We start from the raw sequence: 23340 nt of genomic DNA on the forward strand, positions 1-23340 counted from the left end.
TGTGCCTCGCTCAGAGATACTCCAGCAGGCTTAATAGTCGATGACATATCTGAAAACATGACTTTAACATCAAGTCTTCTACCTGTCCAGGTAAGATCACGTCGTTGGACACGAGTCAGCTCCGCGTGTCCATGAAGCCGGGCTGGGAGGACCTGGTCCGGCGGTGCATTCAGAGGTTTCACCTGCAGAACGACGGGGAGATGTCTTTCGCCAAGAAACACCAGCAAGAGGGTGAGTAAGACAGCTCAGGTCACATCCTGCAGCATGTAAGAGATTCACTAAACGAACTGGAGGCTTTTGAAGCCTTAAAAAGCCTTTTGGGTTTCTGGTAATACTTGATCCCTTGATTCCTCATTGAAGGTCAATGTGGATTTGTTTTGGCTTTAGAATTTCTTTGAGGAATCAACCGTGAAGGAGGATAATCTACCTTATATCCATGCTAAAAGTGTTCAATATATTTAGTACCAAGGAAGAGATTATTTTCATGATCCAAAACGGTACATCTGTCTGTACCTACCTCTATACAGGGTTTTTTTTCATCTTTTAGGAATCAATTTGTCTCGCCCTAGTTCAGTGGTTGTCAGTTATGTGTTATATGTTGATGCATTTTTTTCTTAGTAAATCTCAATTTTCTCTTTGCAGTGTTGAGGAACGGCCATGCGCTCAGCCCTCTGTACAGATTCTCTCTGGCAGACGGCACCATCGTCTCAGCTCACACCAAGAGCAAGCTGGTCCGAGCTCCAGCCACCAACGAACCGCAGCTCTACATGTCGCTGCACATCCTGCAGAGGTACCAAAAGCTTTTTCTCTACCTTTGGCTCTACTGCAATGTTTCAGCCTTCATGCTTAGGAAGCTGGAACACATCAGTGCAATGATGAAGTTGTAATTTTGAAGATCTGTTTCGTTCTCTTTGGCGGCACCTGTGGCGATAAGCTGTAATTACAGGAGCACACTTCCCAGATATCCAGACAGTGCTGCATGTGTGCAACCACGGTTGGCTCCGGTTGTAACTCTTGATTTTCCTGGCTGACGTTCTCTTTCCTTTTCAGACTGTTTCCTTCATCTGAGCGTCGAGTTTGTTTCTTTTTCTTTGGATTTTCACTTATTTTTGAAGTTGTATCTGTAGTCATCCATCTTTTCTTTGTTTGTTCAACCATAGTAGATTACTGTTTACTCGCAACACTTGCAGAGAGCGGAAAAGCAGCCGCTTAGCTCCGCACTGGCAACCACTGCTGGGTGATGGAAAACGTGTCACTAACTGGTCGCTGCTTGCGATTTTTCTGTGGAAGACTTTCATCAGTGGGCCATAGGCCCAGTCACCAATGTGTTACCTCATTCAGCAATAGATCCAAATGTTCCTTTGTAATTTCCTTCGGGATTAATACAGTTTTATCTTATCGTAAGTTAAAACCTGCTGGTCTCAAACATTGTTTGTGGTGAAAGACGTGGAGAGACATAAGGCATAAGGCATACATTTTGATGTTTAAAGGTCAAAAGTAGAGGTCACTGCCACCACACGTCTGTCCCATTCTCATGAAGGAAAGGCCAAGAGGGGAATTTCATATCTGTCTCTTTTATGGTGTCAAAGCTTTAGCCCTCTTCAACAATCAGTAGACTATAACAAATGCAAAGTTTACCTCTTTAAATCCAAATTTTCCCAATGTAACATTTCTGAAAACTGACTTTTCACTCACAAATTAATTAAATTTTCATATAAAATAACATTATTTATGAAATATTACTTGTAGCATTCAGTATCTTCTCCTCGTCTTTGCCCTGTTGGTCTGTTTATTTATCACATGCTCCCTCAGAGTGTTTGCGGTTTCCTATTGATTTGGACAAAGAGGGGGAAACAGCAATGTGCATTAAGAACAAAGGGCCTGTTATTCAGAACCCCGGCTATATGTGTAGACCAAAACTGACACAAGAGCTACCAGTCAGTACAGTCTGCAGGACCTCCATCCCCTCCCTCCCATCGCTGGGAGCAACTGCAACACAACCAGCGTCCAGCCTTTGGTATGACCATTCAGAGGCAGGAATTGGACAGCGGTCAGAAAACAATGCCAGGACTGTTACCCGGAGTTTTCAGGGATCAATGGCGAGAACTTGGCCTTTTTCCTTCGAAGTTTCACATACAAAATTATCGCCCCAGCACTCGGCACAATCAGAGCTTTGTTTGTTTGGTATGGGGCCGAAGCCGCTCTGTGTTTAAAGCTCTCTCTGTGTTACAACTTTGTTTTGTCACCTGTGAACACTGTTTCAGAGTTGCTCTCTGTTTATGACATGAGTGATTGCAGCCAGATGAAAAGGAGTTACTCAACATCTCAATGGTGTACTTTCTGCTAAATCCAACATTGATATTCAGCACTATAAATAGATTTATACAGAAAATCCCCAGTTAACCATGGACATTTTCAACCTCAGAAAAACAGGTCAACCAAAAAAACCAACCGTTTCAACCTACTTGGTCTTCATCACATAACTGGCAACATGACTAGGTGAAGATACAATAAAGGAAAAACACTTTCAATAGTCCACTCTATATACTTTGAGGAAAAAAATGTAGTTCTAGGACTCTCAAAGTAGACATGGAAAAATGTAAGTATATTTGAAAAACCCTGTAAAGGGATCTACAGCTTAATACAGAAACGTTGTACAAGAATCAGTTTGGTTCGTTGTTTGGCTAAGCTAGTTTACTGACTACATTTGCTGTCATTCAAGGATCATTCTATATTCAGGATCTGCCTTTGTACAACCAACAATCCCCTGCTTTAGATCTGATTCTCATGTATGTTTTCTGTTCCTTTCAGGGAGAACATGGGTGGTATGACCGGGGACATACCTGGCTGCCAGGGCATGGCCAAGCCACTGACACCAACTAGTGTGAGCGGTCCCTCCCCTTCTCCTGATGCCAGTGTCACCACTAACACCCACCACTCCACAGCAGCTTCCAGTGGGCCGGGACGTGGTTTCGGGGCTGTATCGAGTCGGTCGTCCACGCCTCAGGGAAGCAGCCACACTCTCAAACTGGGCAGCCCTTCAGCCCAAGGAAGCCCCAGTGTCTCATCAGGGGCCCAGGGCGCCATGTTGTCTCCCCGTCATCGTCAGAGCCCCAGTATGGCAGCGAGCAGCAGCTGTAGCAGCCCTCACCTTCCCCAACATCCCCCTGGTTCATTCTCTCCTGCAGCCGGCCTCCACTCGCCAGCATCCGTGTGCAGCAGCACAGGAAACAGCCAAGGGTTCAACTCCCTCAGTGCACTGCAGGCCCTCAGCCAGGGCCACAGGGTTTCCCAGGGACTCAGTGAAGGGCAGCATCCAGACTCACCTGACGGAAAGCCAGTCGGCCTTCAGAGCCCTCATCAAAGCGGCAGTGCTGGCAGCCAACCGATTGTCAAGAACAATCCCAGCTTGGAGGCTGATTTATTTGGAACTTTTGGGGAGCAGCAAGACTTGTTGTCCCCCCAAAACCACGAGGGTGAGCAGGGGGAGGGGAAAGATGGTGACCCCGACAGCTTTGGAGGTAATGGAAGCTTGGAGGAACTTGGGGACGCCTCCAATCGCCTTCTGAATGCAAAAGGGCACACAAAACTGCTCCAGCTCCTCACCACTAAATTAGAACCCTCTGACCCCTGCTCACCGACCCCTCTGGGGGACGACCAGAACTGTAAGGACCAGCTGGCCGGGTTGGGGGGCGTGGGTGGTGCTGGACATAACAACCACTCCACCTCATTAAAGGAGAAACACAAAATTCTCCACAGATTACTGCAGAACAGTACGTCACCCGTGGAATTGGCCAAGCTAACAGCTGAGGCTACCGGAAAAGACCCGATTGGTCCGGAGTCAGCTTCAGGGGACAACATGGCTGCCCTTGGTGAACTCTGCGCAAAACAAGAGCCAGGAAGCCCCAAAAAGAAGGACAATGCATTGCTTCGCTATCTTTTGGATAGGGATGATAACGGCATCCTGGATAAAGCCATCAAGATGGAACCGAGTGACGGGTCAAAGCTGTCCAACATTAAGACAGAGAAACAGGAAGCAGGATTAAACATGGCGGATCAGGTCAGTCTTGTTTACAGTAATGTTCATTCAAATTCAGCAGTTAACCCAAACAAACCAATGGTTCAAAGCGTTTATTGAAAGTGCAGGTGCACTGAAATGGGTAGTTCCAGGAAGGAGCTGAAGGGGGGCAGCTGAGGTTGAAAGTTGTTCCTCCGGTCGGCGGAGGCTGCTGCCGGAGAGGAGGTAGCCATTCAGAAGCGGTTTGGTTTGTAGTTTGTGGAAGAGGCGCTTCCTTGAGCTGGTGTTGACGGTGGCAGGGACAAGCTTGTTTAATGGAGGTTTAGGCTGTTCAGATGATATTCCAGTTTAACAGAACAAGGAGCAGAACAGGAAGAGCAGAAAGACATGGCAAAGAACAAAGTAGCTAACAAACACATGGTCAACACGAATCCAGAAAGAGTTCCTTCATCTGATTGTGTTCTCATGTGTATGCACAAAGCAAATTAAACTCCAAACAGCACATTTTTGTGACAGTGCTTTAGAATTAGATTAAAATCTAATTTGAGAAATATATAATTTTAAAAAATGTGTGCACAGTGTTTGCGTTGAGCTTGTGTAGAATTTAAGTGCTGGAAAGAATGTGTTATTACGTGTTGGTTATGCAGGTAACAAGTGTATGTTTGTGTAAGATCGTTCTTCAGCTGTCCAACATAAACTATATTTTGAAAAGTTGGGGGGAAAATGTCCTCTCATCTCCGCCTGAAGTTATTCTGCCCTTGATGTGTGGCCAGGCTGTATTTACTGTGTATGGCGGTGTGTGTGTGTGTATACACTGTAGCTTAACAGAGCGTTGACTGTGTGTCTTACTGTACATCACACATGACCTCATTAGTGCCGGCAGTTTATTTTTAGCTCCTCCTCTATTCATCAGCCAAAGGGCCGGAGGAAACCATTGCTGTCAGTGGGTGGGTGTGTCTCTGTATTACAATGTTATTCAACCCGCCATACACACACACAAACAGAGTGGGGTTTCAATTTCTTTCAAAGGTGTCATCAGAATTCAACATCAGATTTAATGTTAAAACTAAAGGAAAGTGTTTCTTATATTTTTGTTACATTTTTGCTCTGGTTCCTTTTCCATGGTACAATTTAGTTATTTCATTTCATTGTTTCTTCACGTTTACTTTTATAACAAAAAAGGACAATAGCCTTTTCTATTTAAATGCATAAATTATGATATTAACTTTTGAAAGAATGAAAATATTTCTTCACAGCAAATCATTTAAATCCTTTAAATGTACTTAAAGTGGTAATCTCGAAGGTCTCCGTTTCGTTGTATTTGGCAGCACCTATGGCGATAAATGGTAAATGCAGCAGCACACTTCCCAGATATCCAGACAGTGCTGCATGTGTGATGTTTATGGTTGGATACCTTTGTCGCTGACGGTCGCTTTCCTTTTCAAACTGTTTGCTTCATCTGAGCGTCGAGTTTGTTCCTTTTTCTTTGGATTTTCACTTATTTTTGAAGTTGTATCTGTAGTCGTCGATCTTTTCTTTGTTTGTTCAGCCATAGTAGATTACTTTTTACTCCCAACACTTGCAGAGAGCGGAAAAGCAGCCGCTTAGCTCCGCCTACCCTCTCTGGCAGACCAACCACTGCTGGCTGATGGAAAACGTGTCACTAACTGGGCGCTTGTGATTTCTTTCTGCAAATCTCGTCACAGACACCCAGTCTGTAATACTGCAAAGGCTTTCATCAGTGGGCCATAGGCTCAATCACCATCGTGTTACCTCATTCGGCGAGAGATAGTGACTCAATTCTTATTTATTTATTGAAATGAAAATCTTCCAGATTATTACTTTAAAACAGTTTTTTAACATGATTCATGAACAGAAGCTTCTATTGTTGGCAAGAACAATCTCTTACATGCATTACCTGCATGTAAGATAGCATGCATGAAATCCTTCTTTAAAAGCAACATCACGTCCCAGCGGTAAATTAAGATGAACATTTCTTTGTTTGGGGCTTTGGAAAGGGGTTGGAATTGGTATATGGGTATTCGTATATCAGTGGTATATCTTCACATCAAAACTCCCCTGAGACAGATATGTACATTTGAAACATCAAAAAAGCAGGATTTGTACCTTTGAAAAGCAAGAATAAAATAAGAGACAGTGTGAAGTTTTAGTCCTTGAATTTAAGCAGACAAGTCCTTAAATTGAACGGTAGTAAAATTGCATGTGGGAACCCAGTCATAGTGAAATGATGTCCCTGGATGATGAAGTTTTATTAACTCTTTGCACCAGTTAAGCGTATCATTTAATAAGCTGAACTACCTGTTAATCCTTTTTCTTCCTGTGGCTGACCTCAGACCAATGTGTTGGAGGAGCTGCTGGACGACCTGCAGAGTGGCGGCCAGCAGCAGCAGCAGATGTTCGGGGGCCAGCCGCCAGTCAGAAGGCCAGCCTCTGTCTCTTCGTCCTCCTCTTCCTCTGTGCCGCCTGTATCCTCTGTGGACAAACAGACCATCATCAGCAACATCCTGCAGATGACAGACAGCGGCGGCAGCAGCAGCAGCCCCCCCAACCAGCACAGAGCCTTCCCCCCTCTTGGACCTGCAAGTACGTCTGCAACACTGTCTGATATGATGATGACATTGAACAAATCTTTACAATTTCCTTGAGACAACACGGCAACCTTCATCATATCTTTATATCATGAATTAAAGGAAAAAACTTGTTTTTCTTCCAGCAGGCTTTAATGTTGCCAGGCCGGGCCAGCCGGGTCGAGCTGCTCCACCGGTCAGGAGCACATCTCTTGACGGCAGTATTGGCCCCAGCCCCAATGCTGGCAGGCCATTTCCTCCTCAGCACAGAAACAACAGCCCCTACTCCTTACTGCAGCAGCAGCAACAGCAGCAAAGCATGATGGGAACCCATGCAGGCATGGCCAACCAGGCGGGGGTGGCTAATCCAGGTCAGGCAGAAAAAGATCTAATATTTTGTCAGTCACTTTTAAATCAGTGCAGCGTTTAGAACAAAAACGAGTTCTGACATGAGACTAATCTGTTTCTGTACAGCACATTAGGATACTTTTCTTTTATAATAAAGTAAAAGAAAGTTACTTAAACACTGAGTTTTATTTGATGCAGACATAGTGTTATATCACTGGAAAACAACATAGAATTCAAGTCCATTTGCAGGAGACACACCTCATACGTCACCTTTGTTCTTGTCTGGTAAAATAAGGTCGTAAGATTCTATATTGTATAAAATGACGATATTAATCAAATGTGTTTATTTCTGTTCTCTCCAATACAGGCATGCTTAGTAATGGGTCAATGCGGGGTCCCATGCAGCAGGGCTGGGGTCCTCAGGGGCCCATAGGGGGTACTGGAGGGCCAATGATGGGCCAGGGTGTTGGACCTGGTCGCATGCTCCCCAATATGAACACTGTGCTCCCCACGAGAGGCCCACCTGGATCCAGAGCCATGGTCAACATGCAGATGATGGGCAACGGTGAGAAGAAGAAACAAGAGCAAAAGAAACAAACTGACTGACATCAACTCTCATCAAAACCTGATTTTAACTTTTTTTTCTCCCCTTCAGAGATGGAAATGGCAAACCCCACCTACCCTCAGCAACATGCTCCGCCCAATCAGACTGTGCCTTGGCCAGACCGGATGATATCAATGGATCACTATGGAAACCAAAGCAGGTAAGGTGTTCATTCCGTCCTAAGGGACAAACAAAGAGCCATCACACAAAATTGCTGGGTTCACATGTGGTCTCTGCGTGGACCCCCTGACTCTGGTGTGACAATAATACTAAGTTATTTTCCAGGCCAGGGTACGGTGTCCCTCAGGGGGACGGGATGGGGTGCTGTGGCACAGGGCCTGAGAGCCAGCCGGATGAAGGAGCCCTGCTGAACCAGCTGTGCTCGGTGCTGAAGGACTTTGAGGGTCTGGAGGAGATCGACAAGATGCTGGGAATCCCGACGTTGGCCGGACAGGTGAGCTCCTTCAAACTGACCTAAAAGGAAGTACTGGTATTTTTTAACCTATGCCCTATTTTTACATATTTTAGTTTCAGTGTTTTTATTAGAAGCATTTGTGCAGACAATTTTTGACACTTAAACATCATGGAAAATAGTTTAAAATCTTCTCATTTGTTATAGAATGACAATTATAAAAGAAAAGAGAAAAGACGGACATGGAGGATAAATTAACAAATGAACAAAACAAAAAATTAGGGGTAAACATTCACATCAACCCACCCAGACACACACCCCCCCAGCACTATATGTATGCATAGAGTTTGTGCTCAATTTGTTGTGTTCAAGAAAAGGAATAAAAGGTGACCATATTTTCAAAAACAACTGAAGTTTATCAGGACAAATCTAATCCTCTCTAGATGCAACATGTCGGTTAGCTCTGTGATCCACTGTTTTGTCAGAGGGACTTCAACTTTGCAACCAGAGTCGCTTATCGACTGCTGCCTCGATCCGTTACTTTGTTTGTGTTATCGTGTGGATTTGATGTTTTAAATGGTTTGTTCAGATCCGTCACAATATTTGTGTAACATGCAATAACAAAAAAAACTAAGCGATTGAGGCAGCGGTAAACGGTTCATGTCCTGCGAGGTAAAATTACTGTTTTGTCTATGGAGTCTGGGGGCTTTGAGGAGAGTTATCTAACAGGCGTTTCTGGTTACAAAGAAAGCAAGGTAAGTGTAGCAAGTGTAAGGATCCATTCTTTAATGTTGTCAAACTGTTTGAGCAACTAGCTGAGCCTTTCAGTGGCAAAAGACGAGAACTGTTAGTGGACGAACTTTGATGGCCTAGAACTGCCTGAAAGGATTAAGTTACAGCTATTTTATAAACCTTTGCTTTTGTTTCCAGTGCCTAATTACTTACATATGATACTGAGGTTGAATTCCTCTTAAATAGACAAAATGTGGGTCTAAGGTTTTATTGCAAAGGCTCTTAACAATTCTAAACTCATTTTTGATTCGTTCCTATCAATAATACTCAATAATCAATAATCTCTTTCCACCCTGCAGGGTCCTCTGTCAGACCAGGACCAGTACCACGGCTCCTCGGACCCAGCAGCCAACATGAAGCCTCTCCTCTACAGTCAACACTACAGTGTCCAGCCAGGTTACGGCGGCATGCCCCCTGATGGTGGCTTCCACGGCCCCTCTATGGGCGGCCACATGGGGCCTCAGAGGATGCCGCCCGCTGGGTACCCCCCGATGATGAGGATGCCAGGAAGCGTGGGGCCCAGACCAGCCGGGATGAGGCCAGGCGGGCCGAATCAAGGTGTGCCACCTCAGCCCAACAACCTGAGGCTCCAGCTGCAGCACAGACTCCAGGCACAGCTGGTAGGTGGCACCAAGTATTTTATATCTGTCTTCCTCCCCTGTTATGTCTACATTCAACAAACCAGGAGTTTTGTGGGGAAAAAAAGATGGTACTTATATTTATATATGGCTTCTTTTTGCAACCGTTGTAGCTGCCCCCTGCTAGCCATTAAAATAATGCAGGTTCAATCGACTTGTTTTATACAATATTTGATCTTGAAACACCTGGAATCCTTGTTTCACCCATATTCAGGGGCCAAACCTCAGTGAAAACCACTTCTTATTTCTCTTGTTCGATGTGATGCAGCAGATCAGGCCGTGATGCCAACAGGGTTCACTGAGTTTAAACAGCAGCAGCCACAGAGGAACAAATGTGTTCCAGCTTTCTGCCTTCATCAGCAATTACCTGCTGCTGAGACACTTAATAATGAACACACATGTTATGTAGGGGTACATAAATACACGCACATATCCAGACACTCACTCCTAAAGATGACTGCAAACATGCTACTGTTTCTCTTTGTATCGTATGTATAGTTTGTTGTATGTATATGTTTATCTTCAGGTGTATTTAAGGTATTTTTGTATTTAGCTTTTATAGTTATACATTTTCATTTTAAGGGAGTTAATCTTTAAATATTAAAATAGGATACCACAACTGACACAATCCCCACTCTTAACATGCATATTTACATATTTAATAACAACATACTGAAGTTTAGACTGCCGCCTGGTGGAGAGTTGAGGGAAAACAGCAGGTGTACATAAACCGAAATAGCTCTGATGATTAAACAGCGTGTTCAGATGTGAGACACGACTTTTGCACTTCACTCTTTAAGTTTCTGTCAGTGACAGTGAGGAAACAGTGAAGTGAAAGTCTGGAAAAAAACTATACAAAAATATACACGGCCTGGCTTTGAGCAGCATCAACACACAAGCTCGGTATTCATTTTGCGGTTAGTTTAAGTCATCATTAATGTGTGTCGGTGAATTCTTATAATATAATAGGACAGTAAAATATCAGATTAAACTAAAGGTTGATTGTGTTGCTCAATAGAGAAACATTTTGACTATCTAATTTTAACATTCTTAAACATTTTAGAGTGATGTTTTGAAAGTAAATAGTTCTTTCCATGTCTGGGTGGTTTTGCTGCATCCTGTAATTTTCCACTGTTATTAATAAAGCACTTTGTCTCTCCCCCTTATAGAACCGTCAGCCAATGGTGAACCAGATGAGCGGAGTGTCCAATATAAATCTACCTCTCAGGTCTAATGTACCAAACCAGGTCAGCCTACATATGAATATGCATGTATGAATCTCTTGCTTACTCTACCTCACTTATTCAAATATATCCTCTATTATAGTTTAAATGACACCACTGAGAGATAACCAGGGCATTTTAACCTAGCTGTAGCTATAAAGGTTAGAGGTTAAAGGTAAAATATTTGTGTCTTTGGTCCTTTCTGGTCATTCCCAACACTTCATGTGTGTCATATGATTGTTCAGATTCAGGCGATATTTAGGCCTTCATACAGAGACTTATAGATTATACGTTATACTACATTTTATATTCAGAACATAATTTCTACATTTGTTGTTACTTTAGTTGATGTATTTTTTTTTTACATGAATGTTACAATTCAATTGTAGACTATGTTCATTTGCATTTTAATTTAAAACAAGGAATTTCCGACTGTAAATATTTTTTGGTGACATACGATATCTAAAATGAATATGTCGGTTTGGGCAACATGTCTGAAAATGGTTTGTTGACGTGTCAGACATATTGGAAATGCAGTTGTTGATATCTGAAAAGTGAAATTCTATTTCCATCTTTCACAATCCTTTTTCAACATGATCATTCTTCGTCCTTGAACAAAAGTCATAACTGATTTACATTTTTTTCTGTGTCTTAAATTTTGACATAAAAGTTTATAAAGTGAAAACATAATTCTCTCTTAGCCAGCCCTGCTGATTTAATGTTTACAGCCATAGTTTATATTCTGTTTAGACTCTGTCCCATGTAGAGGAAGTGTCACCTTGATGTGTTTCCTCCTGCAGGGAACCCTCAACGCCCAGATGCTGGCTCAGCGTCAGCGCGAGTACCTCACCAACCACCTACGCCAACGCCAACAGCAGCATCACGTGCACCAGCAGCGTGCCATGATGATGCGGACTCAGGGCATCAACATGCCACCTAACATGCCCAGCGGGGGCGCCGCTCCAACGCCAATGCCCATGGGGGGCACTAACCCGCGGCTCCCACAGGGCAACCCGCAGCAGTTCCCCTACCCGGCCTCCAGCTACGGTACCGGCCTGCCCTCTCCTCCTCCTCATCCCAGCTCCACCAGCCCCTTCTCCTCCCCTCTCTCCCCCAGCCATCATTTGGCTAGCCAAGGCATGATGGGAAATGTAGGCGGGCAGTACAGCGGGGTAATGAGTCCGCCAACACAGCACAGTGCCTACCAGTACAGCAGTTCAGGTATTTGATTTGATCGCAGCAGCACAGTAGTCTGTGTTTGCTTCGTGGCCGCTGTAGTCGCTTTTTCCTGTTGTGGTGGCGGCAATCAAAATAATCATCTATGTTCTTTAATCATTTGAAGCCAAGTTGATTGGAGGTGGTTACATGTTGCATGCTGCTTTTTTTCATTGCATAGTTTTTTCTGCTTTTACACAGATAAGAACACTTAATCTATTATTTTAACTCCATCTTTAACCAATCGAGAGACTACGTGTTGTAATTTTGTGTGGGAATAGTTTTGGTGTTGGCACTGTAGAAACAAAAATCTTCTCTTTCCTTCTCTTTTATTTTATTTGTTGATATCATGTGTCATCTGTCTGTGTCAGTTTTTTTGTGAATGCACGAGACACCAGGGAACAAAACAGGAATTAAACCTTGCAGAACGGGAGTGTTACTCAACTACCACTGCCTCCAACGTTTAGTTTTTCTTCTGGTTTTGTGTCTTGCAGAAATATTTTAGTCGATCCCAACTAATCTTTTAAAACACCAAAGAAACAAAATAACACAAACAAACTTACTGCTTGAGGCAGCGGTAGACAAGGAAGTTTTGTGTTCTGTGTGGTAAAATTATTGTTTTTGTCAGTGGATCCTGGTGGCTTTGAAGAGAGTGATGGGATAGGTCTTACATCAACAATCTCTGCAGGGATCATTTCTGTAATATACCTCAAAATATATTCAAAAAAGAGCCCAGGTTTAAAATACACACTACACTTTAAATATCTATGAGTAAGGCAGACGTAGAGTAAGCATTTAACTGTTTCTATGTATTAGTGTGTGGTTATCATGCTCATCCATCTAGCTTATGACCCTTTCACCCATTCCAATCTGCAGGAATGAGCCAGCAGCAGCAACACCAGGACCCCATTTCAGGCTTTCCATGTGGGGCGACGACCCCACAGAGCCCCATGCTGTCCCCCAGGATGGGGCAGGGTCAAAGCCCCATGCTGCAGCACAACCAGGGCCAACCCCAAACCCAGTCCCAAGGTCCGAACCAAGGAGGAGCACCGGGGTACCAGTCTAGCGCTGACCTCAACGGATGGCCCCAACCTGCCAACATCTCTACCAGCAACAGGTAACAACAGATTGACAGTTCACCAGGTCTTATGTGAACACGATTTGGATCTTTTCATGAACATTATACACACTCTGTGTCTCTTCTTCCAGTGTGTACCCCCAACAGTCCCAATCACAGTACTCAGCACAGCCCAACGGAGGAATGTACAGCAGCAACAACAACATGAATCTGGGAGTCATGGCCAGCAATGGCGGCAACATGAACCCGATGTCAGGACAAATGAGCTCCATGAATACAGAGCAGGTGAGAGATGCTCAATTTTAGATAAGCTTAGATACATTGGATGCATCTATTAATGATACATATTTATATTTGATATATATTATTTATCTTATCTTCATCATCCCCATGTTACAGGTGTGTGACAGCATCCTGGGGCTTGCAGACATTGACATGTTGACACAAGATGCTGAAGGCAGCTCTGTAAGTAACAGATTCTTGTCTTTGTACAGGTTGACTTATATGTTATATATGTTGAATTTGTTAGGTATTCATCAAGACAAATTGAGTTGTACTATTGATATTTATTTATTTTAAAAAGCTTTGAACGAAACATTCTTACCAAAAAAATTCACAGTGTCTTTTTAACACAACCAAACACTAAAGAAGGTATTTTGCTGGTCGCTGTGGTAGCGACTTGTCAATCACAAGGTAATCCTAAAGCATTTTACTCTCAATAGGACCATAATTTAAAAAAATGAACCATATGCTGTTATCAAGAAGACTTGAAATGAGTGATAAGACTTTAAACTCATTATCAAACATTTTCTGAGGTAATAAATCAAAGCAGAAGTAGGGTCATTTTCTCATAGAGTTATACAGTCTAGATTCGCCCCCTGCTGGCCATAAGATTAAATGCAGGTTTAAGACACTTCCACTTTCAGACCTCTAGCTACGTCCACCTCTTATATACACTCCAAGACACTGGTGAGTGTTTCATTAATACCCCTTTCCCACCTACATTAGTGCGTTGACGCGGGTTTTTCAAACCCGGGAAGACCCGCTAATAAATGCCAATTGTCTCTTTTCCCATTGTTAGTGGAGTATGCTCCTTTTAGTCTTTTTTCTGCTGCGTCACCGTCTGACTTCACATACGCGCCACAAACAGGGTTAGTAAACAATAGTACACACAAAGAACTTACTCTATGGTAAGCAGCATGGAGGCCAGTGAAGATGTTACGGTGGTTAGGTATTTATTGTATCTATTACTCATTCAGTTTATTTATCAAACTCGGAAAAACAGAAAAGGGGGAGGAGATTAGTGTTTCGACACAGGTTTTGTGTTCCCATCATTGCCGATCGGAGCCGAGGCGATAATTTCCTGGGTCTACTGCAGTCATTTGACCCAGGTTTGGATGCCGATTGTAACCTTTCCCTTTAAGCAAAAATGCCAGGTGTCAGTGGAAGTTACCAGGTTTTTTGAACAGTGGGAAAGGGGCTTTACAGTCTAAATAAAGAGACAAGAAGGACTCACAGTCATAGTATTTAATAGAGGAATGAGCTATCAGGTGGTTACAGTATTACCTACAATCTTACTTATTTACTATTATTTATGTGTAAAATAAAAACCTTTATGTCATTTAACGGCCTGTTCATTGCACGTGCACTTATCCATAAGGGGTGTAAATTTGGTGTACCTCAGGGCTCAATTTTAGGTCCACATTAGTTCTCAGTGTACGAGCTCCCTATGAGTTCCTTTTAGCATGTATGTGTGTTTTCTGTCAAAACAATGTATGTATCTTCTGTCTTTCACAGAATTTCTGCTGACCCCAGCTGTGGTTGAGAAAAGGTAACACAGGAGCTCATGCAAAAACACTCAAACCTACTCAGCTCCGCGGATGGAGAAGCATCAAAAGGTTAAGGACATATAATGGAAACACTTTTTTCTCTGTCATACCAGCCAACTCAGAGTCGCTACGGGGATTGGACAGCTATATATATATATATATATATATGACAGAGTAAATTTTAGTGTGCGGGTTTGCGTGTGAAACTGAAATGATGTCACTGTTTGAGACTGGAGAACTGAATGGTTGACGAGGATGAATGAAACCTCTGGATTTTATCTTTAATGGTTCTATTTTAGAGCCAGACTGAAAACATCAAACGAGAAGGTTTATAAAGATATTTTAAAATTATTTATAGTTTTGAAGAAGTTTTAGAGATTATTTGTATGACACAAAAAAATCAAGGATATCTTTCTTTAAGAAAATCTCCCAAAATGGTACATTTTGATGTCGATTTTAAAATTAATATATTTCAACTGCTGTAGTTACAGGGGAGCTGTATCCCCATATAATGACTTTTTGAATGAAGGTGAATGTGTATAGATAGTGTACATACTAAGATTTATAATACCCTCTTTTCCCCTCAGTGACATTTCAAAGCAGCAGTTTGGAGTTTAAGTTAAACATTTTTCAGAGAGCGGACATTTCATTGGTTAAAACAAACCTCAGTGGGTGGAGCTAAAGAACCTGCAAGTCATGTTTTTGTTGCTCTAATGACAAAAAAAGTCTCTCCAGTCAAAATGTAAACAATACATTAAAATACACAGTTTTCCTTTCCCCCCCCCCAGCTCTTGCTAACTAACTTTCTGTCCTAGCTAGCTATTAGGAATATGAATGGTATGACAAGCTAACTAGCTAGCCTAGTTAGGCTAGTATGAGTAGTTGAAGAATCATGGTTACGTAAAATGCCTCAAGACAGCTGGACTGTAAGTCAATTAATTGGTTTACTCCAAAAGAATAGACGTACTCTTGTCAAAATGTAAACAAAAAGGTTTTAATTTTTAATTCTTTTATGACCATTTCAGAATCGTTGGCGGATTAGCAGGTGAGCTAACTGGCTTTCCTCTCAAGCTACTGTCATCTTTGGACAGCTACTTTGAATTTGAAAGCTCATCTAAGCTAGCTTGCAAACCTAGCTAACCTAGTACCAGTATATTAGCTTTTTAGCTTTTCTAACAGCAGCAGTATGGCAATGTTGACTGGATGGATTGACATGACTTTTGGTACAGCCACTACATGAAAAGTTAGACCTTTTAACCACCTGACTTTTCCTTTAGCGCTATTATTGGGTCAGCCATTTAATTGGTCCAATATTTTGGTTTATGACAAGATCCCCTCAAAACGTATGACATTCTCAACAGCTTCAGCCTACGGTGAATGAGCATATTTAAGCATGCAACCTAAAGCATGTGGGCAACATGGTAAACATTTAACCAGCTAAACATTAGCATGTTAACGTTGCCTGTAGCTAACTTTCAGTCCAAATTTAGTAGGCTAGAAACAGTTAGTTTGCTCCGCCCATTGAGACTTGACCAATGAGATTATTTTAGCCTCCACAGCAGCTTTGCTAAAATATGTCTACTGCTATTAAAACTCCATGATACTGCAATCATATTAAAGTTACGCTTCATGGTTGCGATGTGCTGCAATGCAGGAGTCGCTTAAGCTGAAGCGCTCTGTCAAACTGAACGACGATTGAAAAGTGTGTTGTTGTTTTGGGTCTTTCTGTGGGCGAAGCTGTGATCTTTGAATGACAAGACAGCCTCTACCTACTCTACAGTATGTACTGTTAATGAATACGAATTGAAAGTATTCTTAGAAGGATGTTAAGCTTTGCATGAAGGATAAAGTTTGAGCTACAAACTGATTAATTACATTTCACAAAGAGGAGCAGGTGATCCACAACCCATATGATCCAAAGTTATCTAAACTTTTACAGACTGGACCTCTGTGATGAAATGTCTCATCAAAACAACTTTAACGGTGCTCTCTATTGATAAGGTGCTGTCTCATAAAAGCTCGATTGTAACTGTAAATGGGTTCGTTGCATTCAGATGGTCCAGAAACCTGTGAAGCACGCACTGTAACAATGATATAAGATGACTTTTCCCTCACAAGAGAAGAGGAATGTGAAAATGCAAACTGACTGCAAAATGAGACACTGAAAAGAAACTATGATGCTATTTCCCCTTCATGTCCTTGCAGCTTTTAGCACAGCAAAGTTACTCCAGAGTGCGAGCATTTTGTAAAATCCCAAAGATTTTACGGGAAAAACCTCTGATAGAAATTGTAAGCCATGGAAATATCCTGAATGTCAAACTCTCTCTGCAAAGGTTGAAAACAATCAAGTGGATGTAAACTCATGTACAGTAACTCCTAATGTTGTAGATGAAAGTGAATTATTTTCTCTTGATTTTGACTGATACAGTATAAATATATATATTAAAAAGTTTTCTTGATTTATAGATGGATATTTTATCAAATGCAAAATACTGTAATTCATGTAAGTACCTTAAGATGCTAAAGACAAAGCATAATGCCTTAGATCTGTGATTCTCTGTCTGGTGTGTAACTGTCTGGTTTACAGCTGTATTATATGTGTCACATACTGCTGAGTGAGTGTTTTACCACTTCATACTGTAGGTGTAAGAATTAGACAACCAGGATTTTTATATCTTCACTGAACAACGAGTGTGTCGTCTCAAGGAAATGACAAGAACAGCGTGTTAGCGTTTGTAATCAGAGTGCAGATATTGCTATTGATTTTGTTGTAGTTCATTTGTATTGTTGCACCTTGTAAATGCACAATGCATCAGGGAGGTTCTCCCTAACTAACACAGTGTTTTTTTTTTAAAGGGGCATTATGTAATCTTTGACCTTTGTTGATCTCTGTCAGTGACCAATAAGCTTTGCAGCAGCATCTCTAGAGGGCATCTGCACAGTTGGAGCTTAGGTTGCCTGTAAATTAATAACACAGCCAGAAAAGCGAGCAGTGATGAAGCCCTAATGCAGAACTATACTAATACTAAAACTACTCACCCATCTCTGACATTAATACTATAACTTATTAGACAACATTTAAATATAGAAAATCCATTTGGAGAAGTTCAGCTTCTCTATGACAGCTGAGATTACACTTCAGTCGTGTCAAACAAAAGAAGCTTAAAGCTCCTGTGAGGAACTTTGGGTTGTGTTAGTTTTGGCGCCCCCTGTGGACAAAGCCGTATCTCTTATCTCTTGGCTGATTTTGTCCCGTTCATTCTTAAGTGGTGGTTTTTAACAAAAATCATCTTACTTTCTTTAACAGTCATATGTATCACTCACTTTAAAATTTTGCCCTGGAAAATGTAAACAAAGGCAGCGTGCAGTTAATCGCTTCGTCTGACACCTGCCCCCCCACCAGCAGTTTCAGGTATTAAAAATAACAATAGAAATAATCAATCTGGTCGCTGATGATCTGGTTTGCTTTTGTAGGTCTTATAGAGACATCAGAATTAATTTCAGTGTGTTTCATAACCAGCGAAAAACTCCTCACAGGAGCTTTAACCAGTTTATAAATCTTATATGTTTACCCTTGAAAGACTTTTCTTATAAAATGGTCTTAAATAGTCCAGACTTCAAACTAAAACCTGCCTGACACTGAATACACATAATACAATTTATTGAGTGAAACGGAAGGAATGCTAAAATTACAGATGATGCTTTAATTTTGATGGTTTTTTTGCCTTGTCGAGAATGGCGTCCATATGTTGAGAATCAGGTCAAATTACAAGAATAAAGTCAAAACGTTTAAAAGTTAAGTTTGAGGGCCAGGTATAAAAAAGAATAATCAGAGGATGAAGGTATTTTTTAATGTTTTTTGAGAGTAGAATCGTACGGGAGCCCTTAGCGGACATGCATCCATAAATTTTATTTACTCCGTTTTGCTGTGATAACGTGTTATTTCTGGTCGTTTTCTGAAGATCTTGACTTATTTTTCCTGTTATCTCTCATAACAAAGCTGGTTTTTCTGTGATAAGTAAATTTCAGTTGTTTTCTAAAACTCTCGACTTATTTTTCCAGTTATCTCGGGATAACAAAGCTGGTTTTCTCATTATAACGGATTCATTTGGCCCATTATCTCGAGATAACGAGATTAATAAGTCAAGATGTTGAGAAAACGACCAGAAATAACTCTGAAAATCACGGGAAACTGAGTAAATAAAATGTATGGATGCATGTCTGCTAAGGGCTTCCGTAGACTTGAAAAGTTAAGAATAAAGTCAAAAATCTTCCTGGCACTAATACTAAAACTGTTTTTCTCGACATTTTGACTTTATTATCAAAATGCAAAATTACAAACATACTCTGTTAATTACTTTCCTTTTGTCTAGCCCCACATAGTTTTCAACTTGTGCATCAACTGGAGTGTTAAGATTAGTCTGCATAAAACAACAATGCAAAGGAAAATCAAAAATTTTGTTTCAATATTTTTTAATCGTACCTGCGCCAGGGCATCGAGTGCTGAGCAAATATGTGCTTTCTGTCGTCAGGGAAAGGTACAGCTGAAATGTTTCGTTTTACACCATCGTGAAGGGAGTTATGTTTAAAACAGGTCGAAATGTTAAGTTTTAACAAGAAACTCTGCTTTATTTCTCCAGCACCTTTCATACAAACATGCAGCCCAAAGAGCTTCACATAGGAACAAACTAAAAGACTTAAAATGACAATAAATTGGTAAATCAAGGCAACAAATAAGGAGGATGAAGTTGTTCAAAGATCACTGTTTGCAGTTCAAGAGATTTCCTTTTTAATGACCTTTCTGTCCTCATATTAATTCACATCAGATATGTCAGCGGTGACAGCCCTGTTCAAGCGGTTCAGTCAGAGTTATTATGCAAAAGACGTTCACAGACGTTCACACCACTTTATGCAAGCTGTCGACTCTAATGTTGCTTTTGCCAATGCTGCTCGTTAATTTATGATTCATGCCACTGTAAATAAATTATTTTTATTGAGCTGGACTGTTTCTGTCTTTTTATTTCGACCACTAGTAAGTGTATCACAGCGAGATCTGGAGGGTTGTTGCATTACAACTGTTTTTATACATACACTATTTACATGAACGATAATGCACTGCAGACTATACGCTCAGTGCCTACAGGAAATGAATAAAAAGACCATTATCCATCCAAAATGTAAAGTTTTACAGTTTTATGTCACAGTATTCTGGTTAAATGCATTTCACAATGAATGAGCAGCTCTGCCTGTGTGTGCAATGACCTCTGTGTAACAGCAGGAGGCAACATATTCCAGGAATTTGAGATAATCATGTTTGAGCAATTTCCTAATGAATCATTGTCATACATTCCCTTTAACTTCGGTCCTGAATGTTCCTTATAATATTGTAGTTTCACATTATTCATCCTACTGGTATTTTCAGTCATAAAATTATAATAAATGTATTATAATATTTGATATATTTCCAAGATCTTTTCTTAAAATTTTGTTTTATAGGACGAGATTCTTAAAAATCAGCTGGGTTTTTTTTATCAGTGCTTTTCTAACTGTTGTTTTTTCTCTTGGGAGGCACTTGTTAACATGTTAAAAAAAAGTGGAATACATTTTTTAAAAACGCCGGGTAATTCTAGTCCTAGAGGAGGGTGCAAATTAGGATGCATTATGTAATTAATATCCTATTTCTCTATATGAAGCCTACCTAGCTTTGAATTTGCCCCATTTCACGTAACTTGTAGTCTGGCCCTGCTTCACATCACTTGTCTCATTTCCCTTGTTGTAGCAAATTAAATAGAGTTGCATTATGGGAAGTGCAGGATCCAGTGGTTTGGAAGCTTTAACTATGTTACGAGCCAAAGTCAGGATGTATCTGCATCCGTCTTTTTTAAATTGTTTTAAAATTGTTACCTCCCAAAAATCCTTTGACTCTCTAGACGTGAAACTAGATAATTGGTTAAAAGTATGACAACAAAATTCAGCCTATATTTGATTGTTAGTGCTTTACTGGAGCTAAATTATAACACGTAATTACATCTAATATGCCATAGTTTTGCCATTATAGCTGCAAAGATGAATCTTTGTTGTGCACTGAGGTATCCATATGAATCCTTAATGTAAAATAAGGAACACTGTCTCGGCAAGTAACTGTTTCTAATGACACACCCTGATTCATGAGGCATTCAAGAGGCAGTTCCTTATTTCAAATAAGGAACCAAATAGGCCAAATGTTTTAAGTCAGTTAGCAAAGGCACTTGTCGACTTGTCGAGAACCCGATGTCCTCTGCATAGCCCTTCCAATCTAATCACACAAAAAGCCCACTGTCTGCTGCTGGAGATGTGGGAACTGTTCCAATTTTCTCTCAAATAAACCCTTTTGTCATGAAAAAATTATTATGAAATCTTACAACTGCTGGCTGCCCACGACTGTGCTGAAAGACAAAGTCATTGAGATAAAGATTGCAGCAAGAAAACAATTGCTCAAGGTCATGAACTTCATGAAAGGTCATTATATCTGTCTAACTTTTGCCAAATAAAAATAAATCAATCATGCAATGACGTAAATTTAAGATATTGATATATGAAATACACTTTTAAAAACACTGAGATGCTGTCACTATATAAGTTATCTTAGATTTAGTCTGCCTGTATTCAACTCTTTGTCGCTGGCATGACATAATTCACCTAATAATGTAATCTCTCTTTCTGTTGCATTATGTCAACGTTTCGTGCTGTTGCAACACTCACTGACTTTTGATTGTACTCCACTCAAAGAAACTTGTGAATAGTTGTAGGAAATGTATTACTTCCTGACCGACAAAAAATGGTCTCAACTGCAATTGGCTAGAATGTATTTTCATAGTACGTGATCTGGACGCCCATTGGTGGATTCAGCTGTCAGTCAGACGCAGACAGGCTCGTGAGAGCCAAAGATCCCCGTAAAAATTAAGACCTCTCACTCAAGTTCTAGTTCCAAAACCTGTAACCGGAAACCGCAAGGCAGATCAGCTGGGTAAAGCCAGAAGATCATTTTAGCAGGACTTGCTGTCAAACCTCTACATGTGTATGCAAGTTATTTTGTAAAAGTTGTACTATTTCACTTACTTTGAATATTCAGAATTTGTAAAAAAAAAAAATATATCAAAATATACAAATATTTAGCATTCACTCTATTTGAAATGAAAAATCATGAAGTCAGCTGTTAACTGACTCATCGGGTACTGAAATACTACGCTTAAGTTTGCTAACATTTACCAGCATTAGCTAGAAGCATGAGTTCAACTAATCAGGTTGAATTGTGTTATTCAGTTATCAACAGCAGACACTGACTGAAAATACAGCTAGGAAATACTGCGCCAGCTAGCTTATTTCTGTGAATTTGTCATCAAATTCAGTGCAATTTCCAAACTAATGTTACTGTCATAACACGCTCGGTATCCGTGGTAACACAGCTGGAGAGGCTTTTGTCATACGGAAGTGGGCGTGGTTTTGTATAAATCAGGTTGGGAAAAAGACCGAAGTGAGTCATCTTTCTTGATGTACGATCTTTGGTCAGGGGGTGTGTGCGCGAACCTAGAGGGCGGCAACCACTGCAGTCCTACTACAGTATCTCTCCTCTCTCAGATACAGACAGTTATTTGACGCTTTGGGCTTGTTGAATTGTACATTTTTTAATTTTCTGGGCAGGTGACAGGAACCCGGGACAGACATGGCTGGCGCGGCGGCACCGAAGCGGCAAGACACCCGGAAATTCTTCGAGAATCTGTCCGGAGCTGGGAAATCCATCGCAGTGCTGACCAGCGGAGGAGATGCCCAAGGTAAAGATGTTTAGTCTGAGTTCCATTATCGGACACTTGTGTTAGCTCGGCTGAAAGATTTTTAATCCAAAGATTTTTCAATAAATATGACCCAAAAGTGATGTCAGAAAACATCAAGTAAAGAACCTAGGCTTTCACCGTTTGTTGACTGTCGTTTTGTAGGTAACATAGGCTAGGTACATTTTGTGTCATTTCTTAAAAATCAAACGAACAGATAATTTTCCTACTAGTGTTGCTATTGGCAAAATACGTGTTGCATTTCTCACTTTAACAAGGATTTTCTTATGATGGAGGATTAACGTCACAATGTATCTGGGTAAATGAATGAATACCCTTGTCCGATAATGGATCTGTAGCCACAAGTCTGTCCAATGACGGACTGGCTGCGTTACATTTACTACTGTGGAGCATATCAATAAAGGTGTGGTTAAAAAGGCTCTCAGTGAAACGAGGGGAAGTTTGATTAAATTCTGCAACTGTTAAATATTTATAATCATAGTTCTGCAATTAGTTCTGGGATTCTACATTATTCTTTATCAGCTGAATCAAAAGGGCAGTTATACAACAGCTTATGCTCTTTCACACTCCTGTCACACATCTGTACTTCAGTTTTTATTAAGAAGATATATCCTTTTACTATCATATAACACCTTATTAATGATGCAGGCCTGCTAAGAATGAGTGCAGCTTGCTTTAGGACAATTTTGAAAACAGCTCTTATATCAACAAGTGGTGGTGTTAATAACTGAATAATTCAAAAGACATCTCTTTTTACATAAGGTGT

General features: G+C 40.9%; 2 protein-coding genes across 6 annotated transcripts in view; both read left to right on the top strand.

Moving 5' to 3' along the window:
* The window catches only part of LOC138611445 (nuclear receptor coactivator 2-like), a 49315-nt gene extending 29573 nt beyond the window's left edge, over window positions 1–19742 (top strand). The window contains exons 8-22 of the mRNA XM_069684556.1: window positions 91–231; window positions 643–790; window positions 2812–4060; window positions 6373–6622; window positions 6753–6977; window positions 7322–7519; window positions 7610–7718; window positions 7844–8012; window positions 9062–9382; window positions 10570–10647; window positions 11424–11844; window positions 12715–12955; window positions 13048–13201; window positions 13316–13381; window positions 14714–19742. Coding sequence (XP_069540657.1) covers window positions 91–231; window positions 643–790; window positions 2812–4060; window positions 6373–6622; window positions 6753–6977; window positions 7322–7519; window positions 7610–7718; window positions 7844–8012; window positions 9062–9382; window positions 10570–10647; window positions 11424–11844; window positions 12715–12955; window positions 13048–13201; window positions 13316–13381; window positions 14714–14725 — 3782 coding nt within the window. The 3' untranslated portion in view covers window positions 14726–19742. The remainder of the gene's footprint in view (window positions 1–90; window positions 232–642; window positions 791–2811; window positions 4061–6372; window positions 6623–6752; window positions 6978–7321; window positions 7520–7609; window positions 7719–7843; window positions 8013–9061; window positions 9383–10569; window positions 10648–11423; window positions 11845–12714; window positions 12956–13047; window positions 13202–13315; window positions 13382–14713) is intronic.
* Window positions 19743–22367: 2625 nt separating this feature from the next.
* LOC138612207 (ATP-dependent 6-phosphofructokinase, platelet type-like) overlaps window positions 22368–23340 on the top strand; it is a 35934-nt gene continuing 34961 nt past the window's right edge. For all 5 annotated transcript variants that reach the window (XM_069685520.1, XM_069685521.1, XM_069685523.1 and 2 more), the window contains exon 1: window positions 22368–22556. In XM_069685520.1, the coding sequence (XP_069541621.1) occupies window positions 22448–22556 (109 nt within the window). In that variant the 5' untranslated portion in view covers window positions 22368–22447. The remainder of the gene's footprint in view (window positions 22557–23340) is intronic.

The sequence above is a fragment of the Semicossyphus pulcher genome, unplaced genomic scaffold (genome assembly GCF_022749685.1).
Source record: "Semicossyphus pulcher isolate SPU_LCO1_2020_fin unplaced genomic scaffold, fSemPul1.0.p SCAF_7, whole genome shotgun sequence".
Lineage (NCBI taxonomy): Eukaryota > Metazoa > Chordata > Actinopteri > Labriformes > Labridae > Semicossyphus > Semicossyphus pulcher.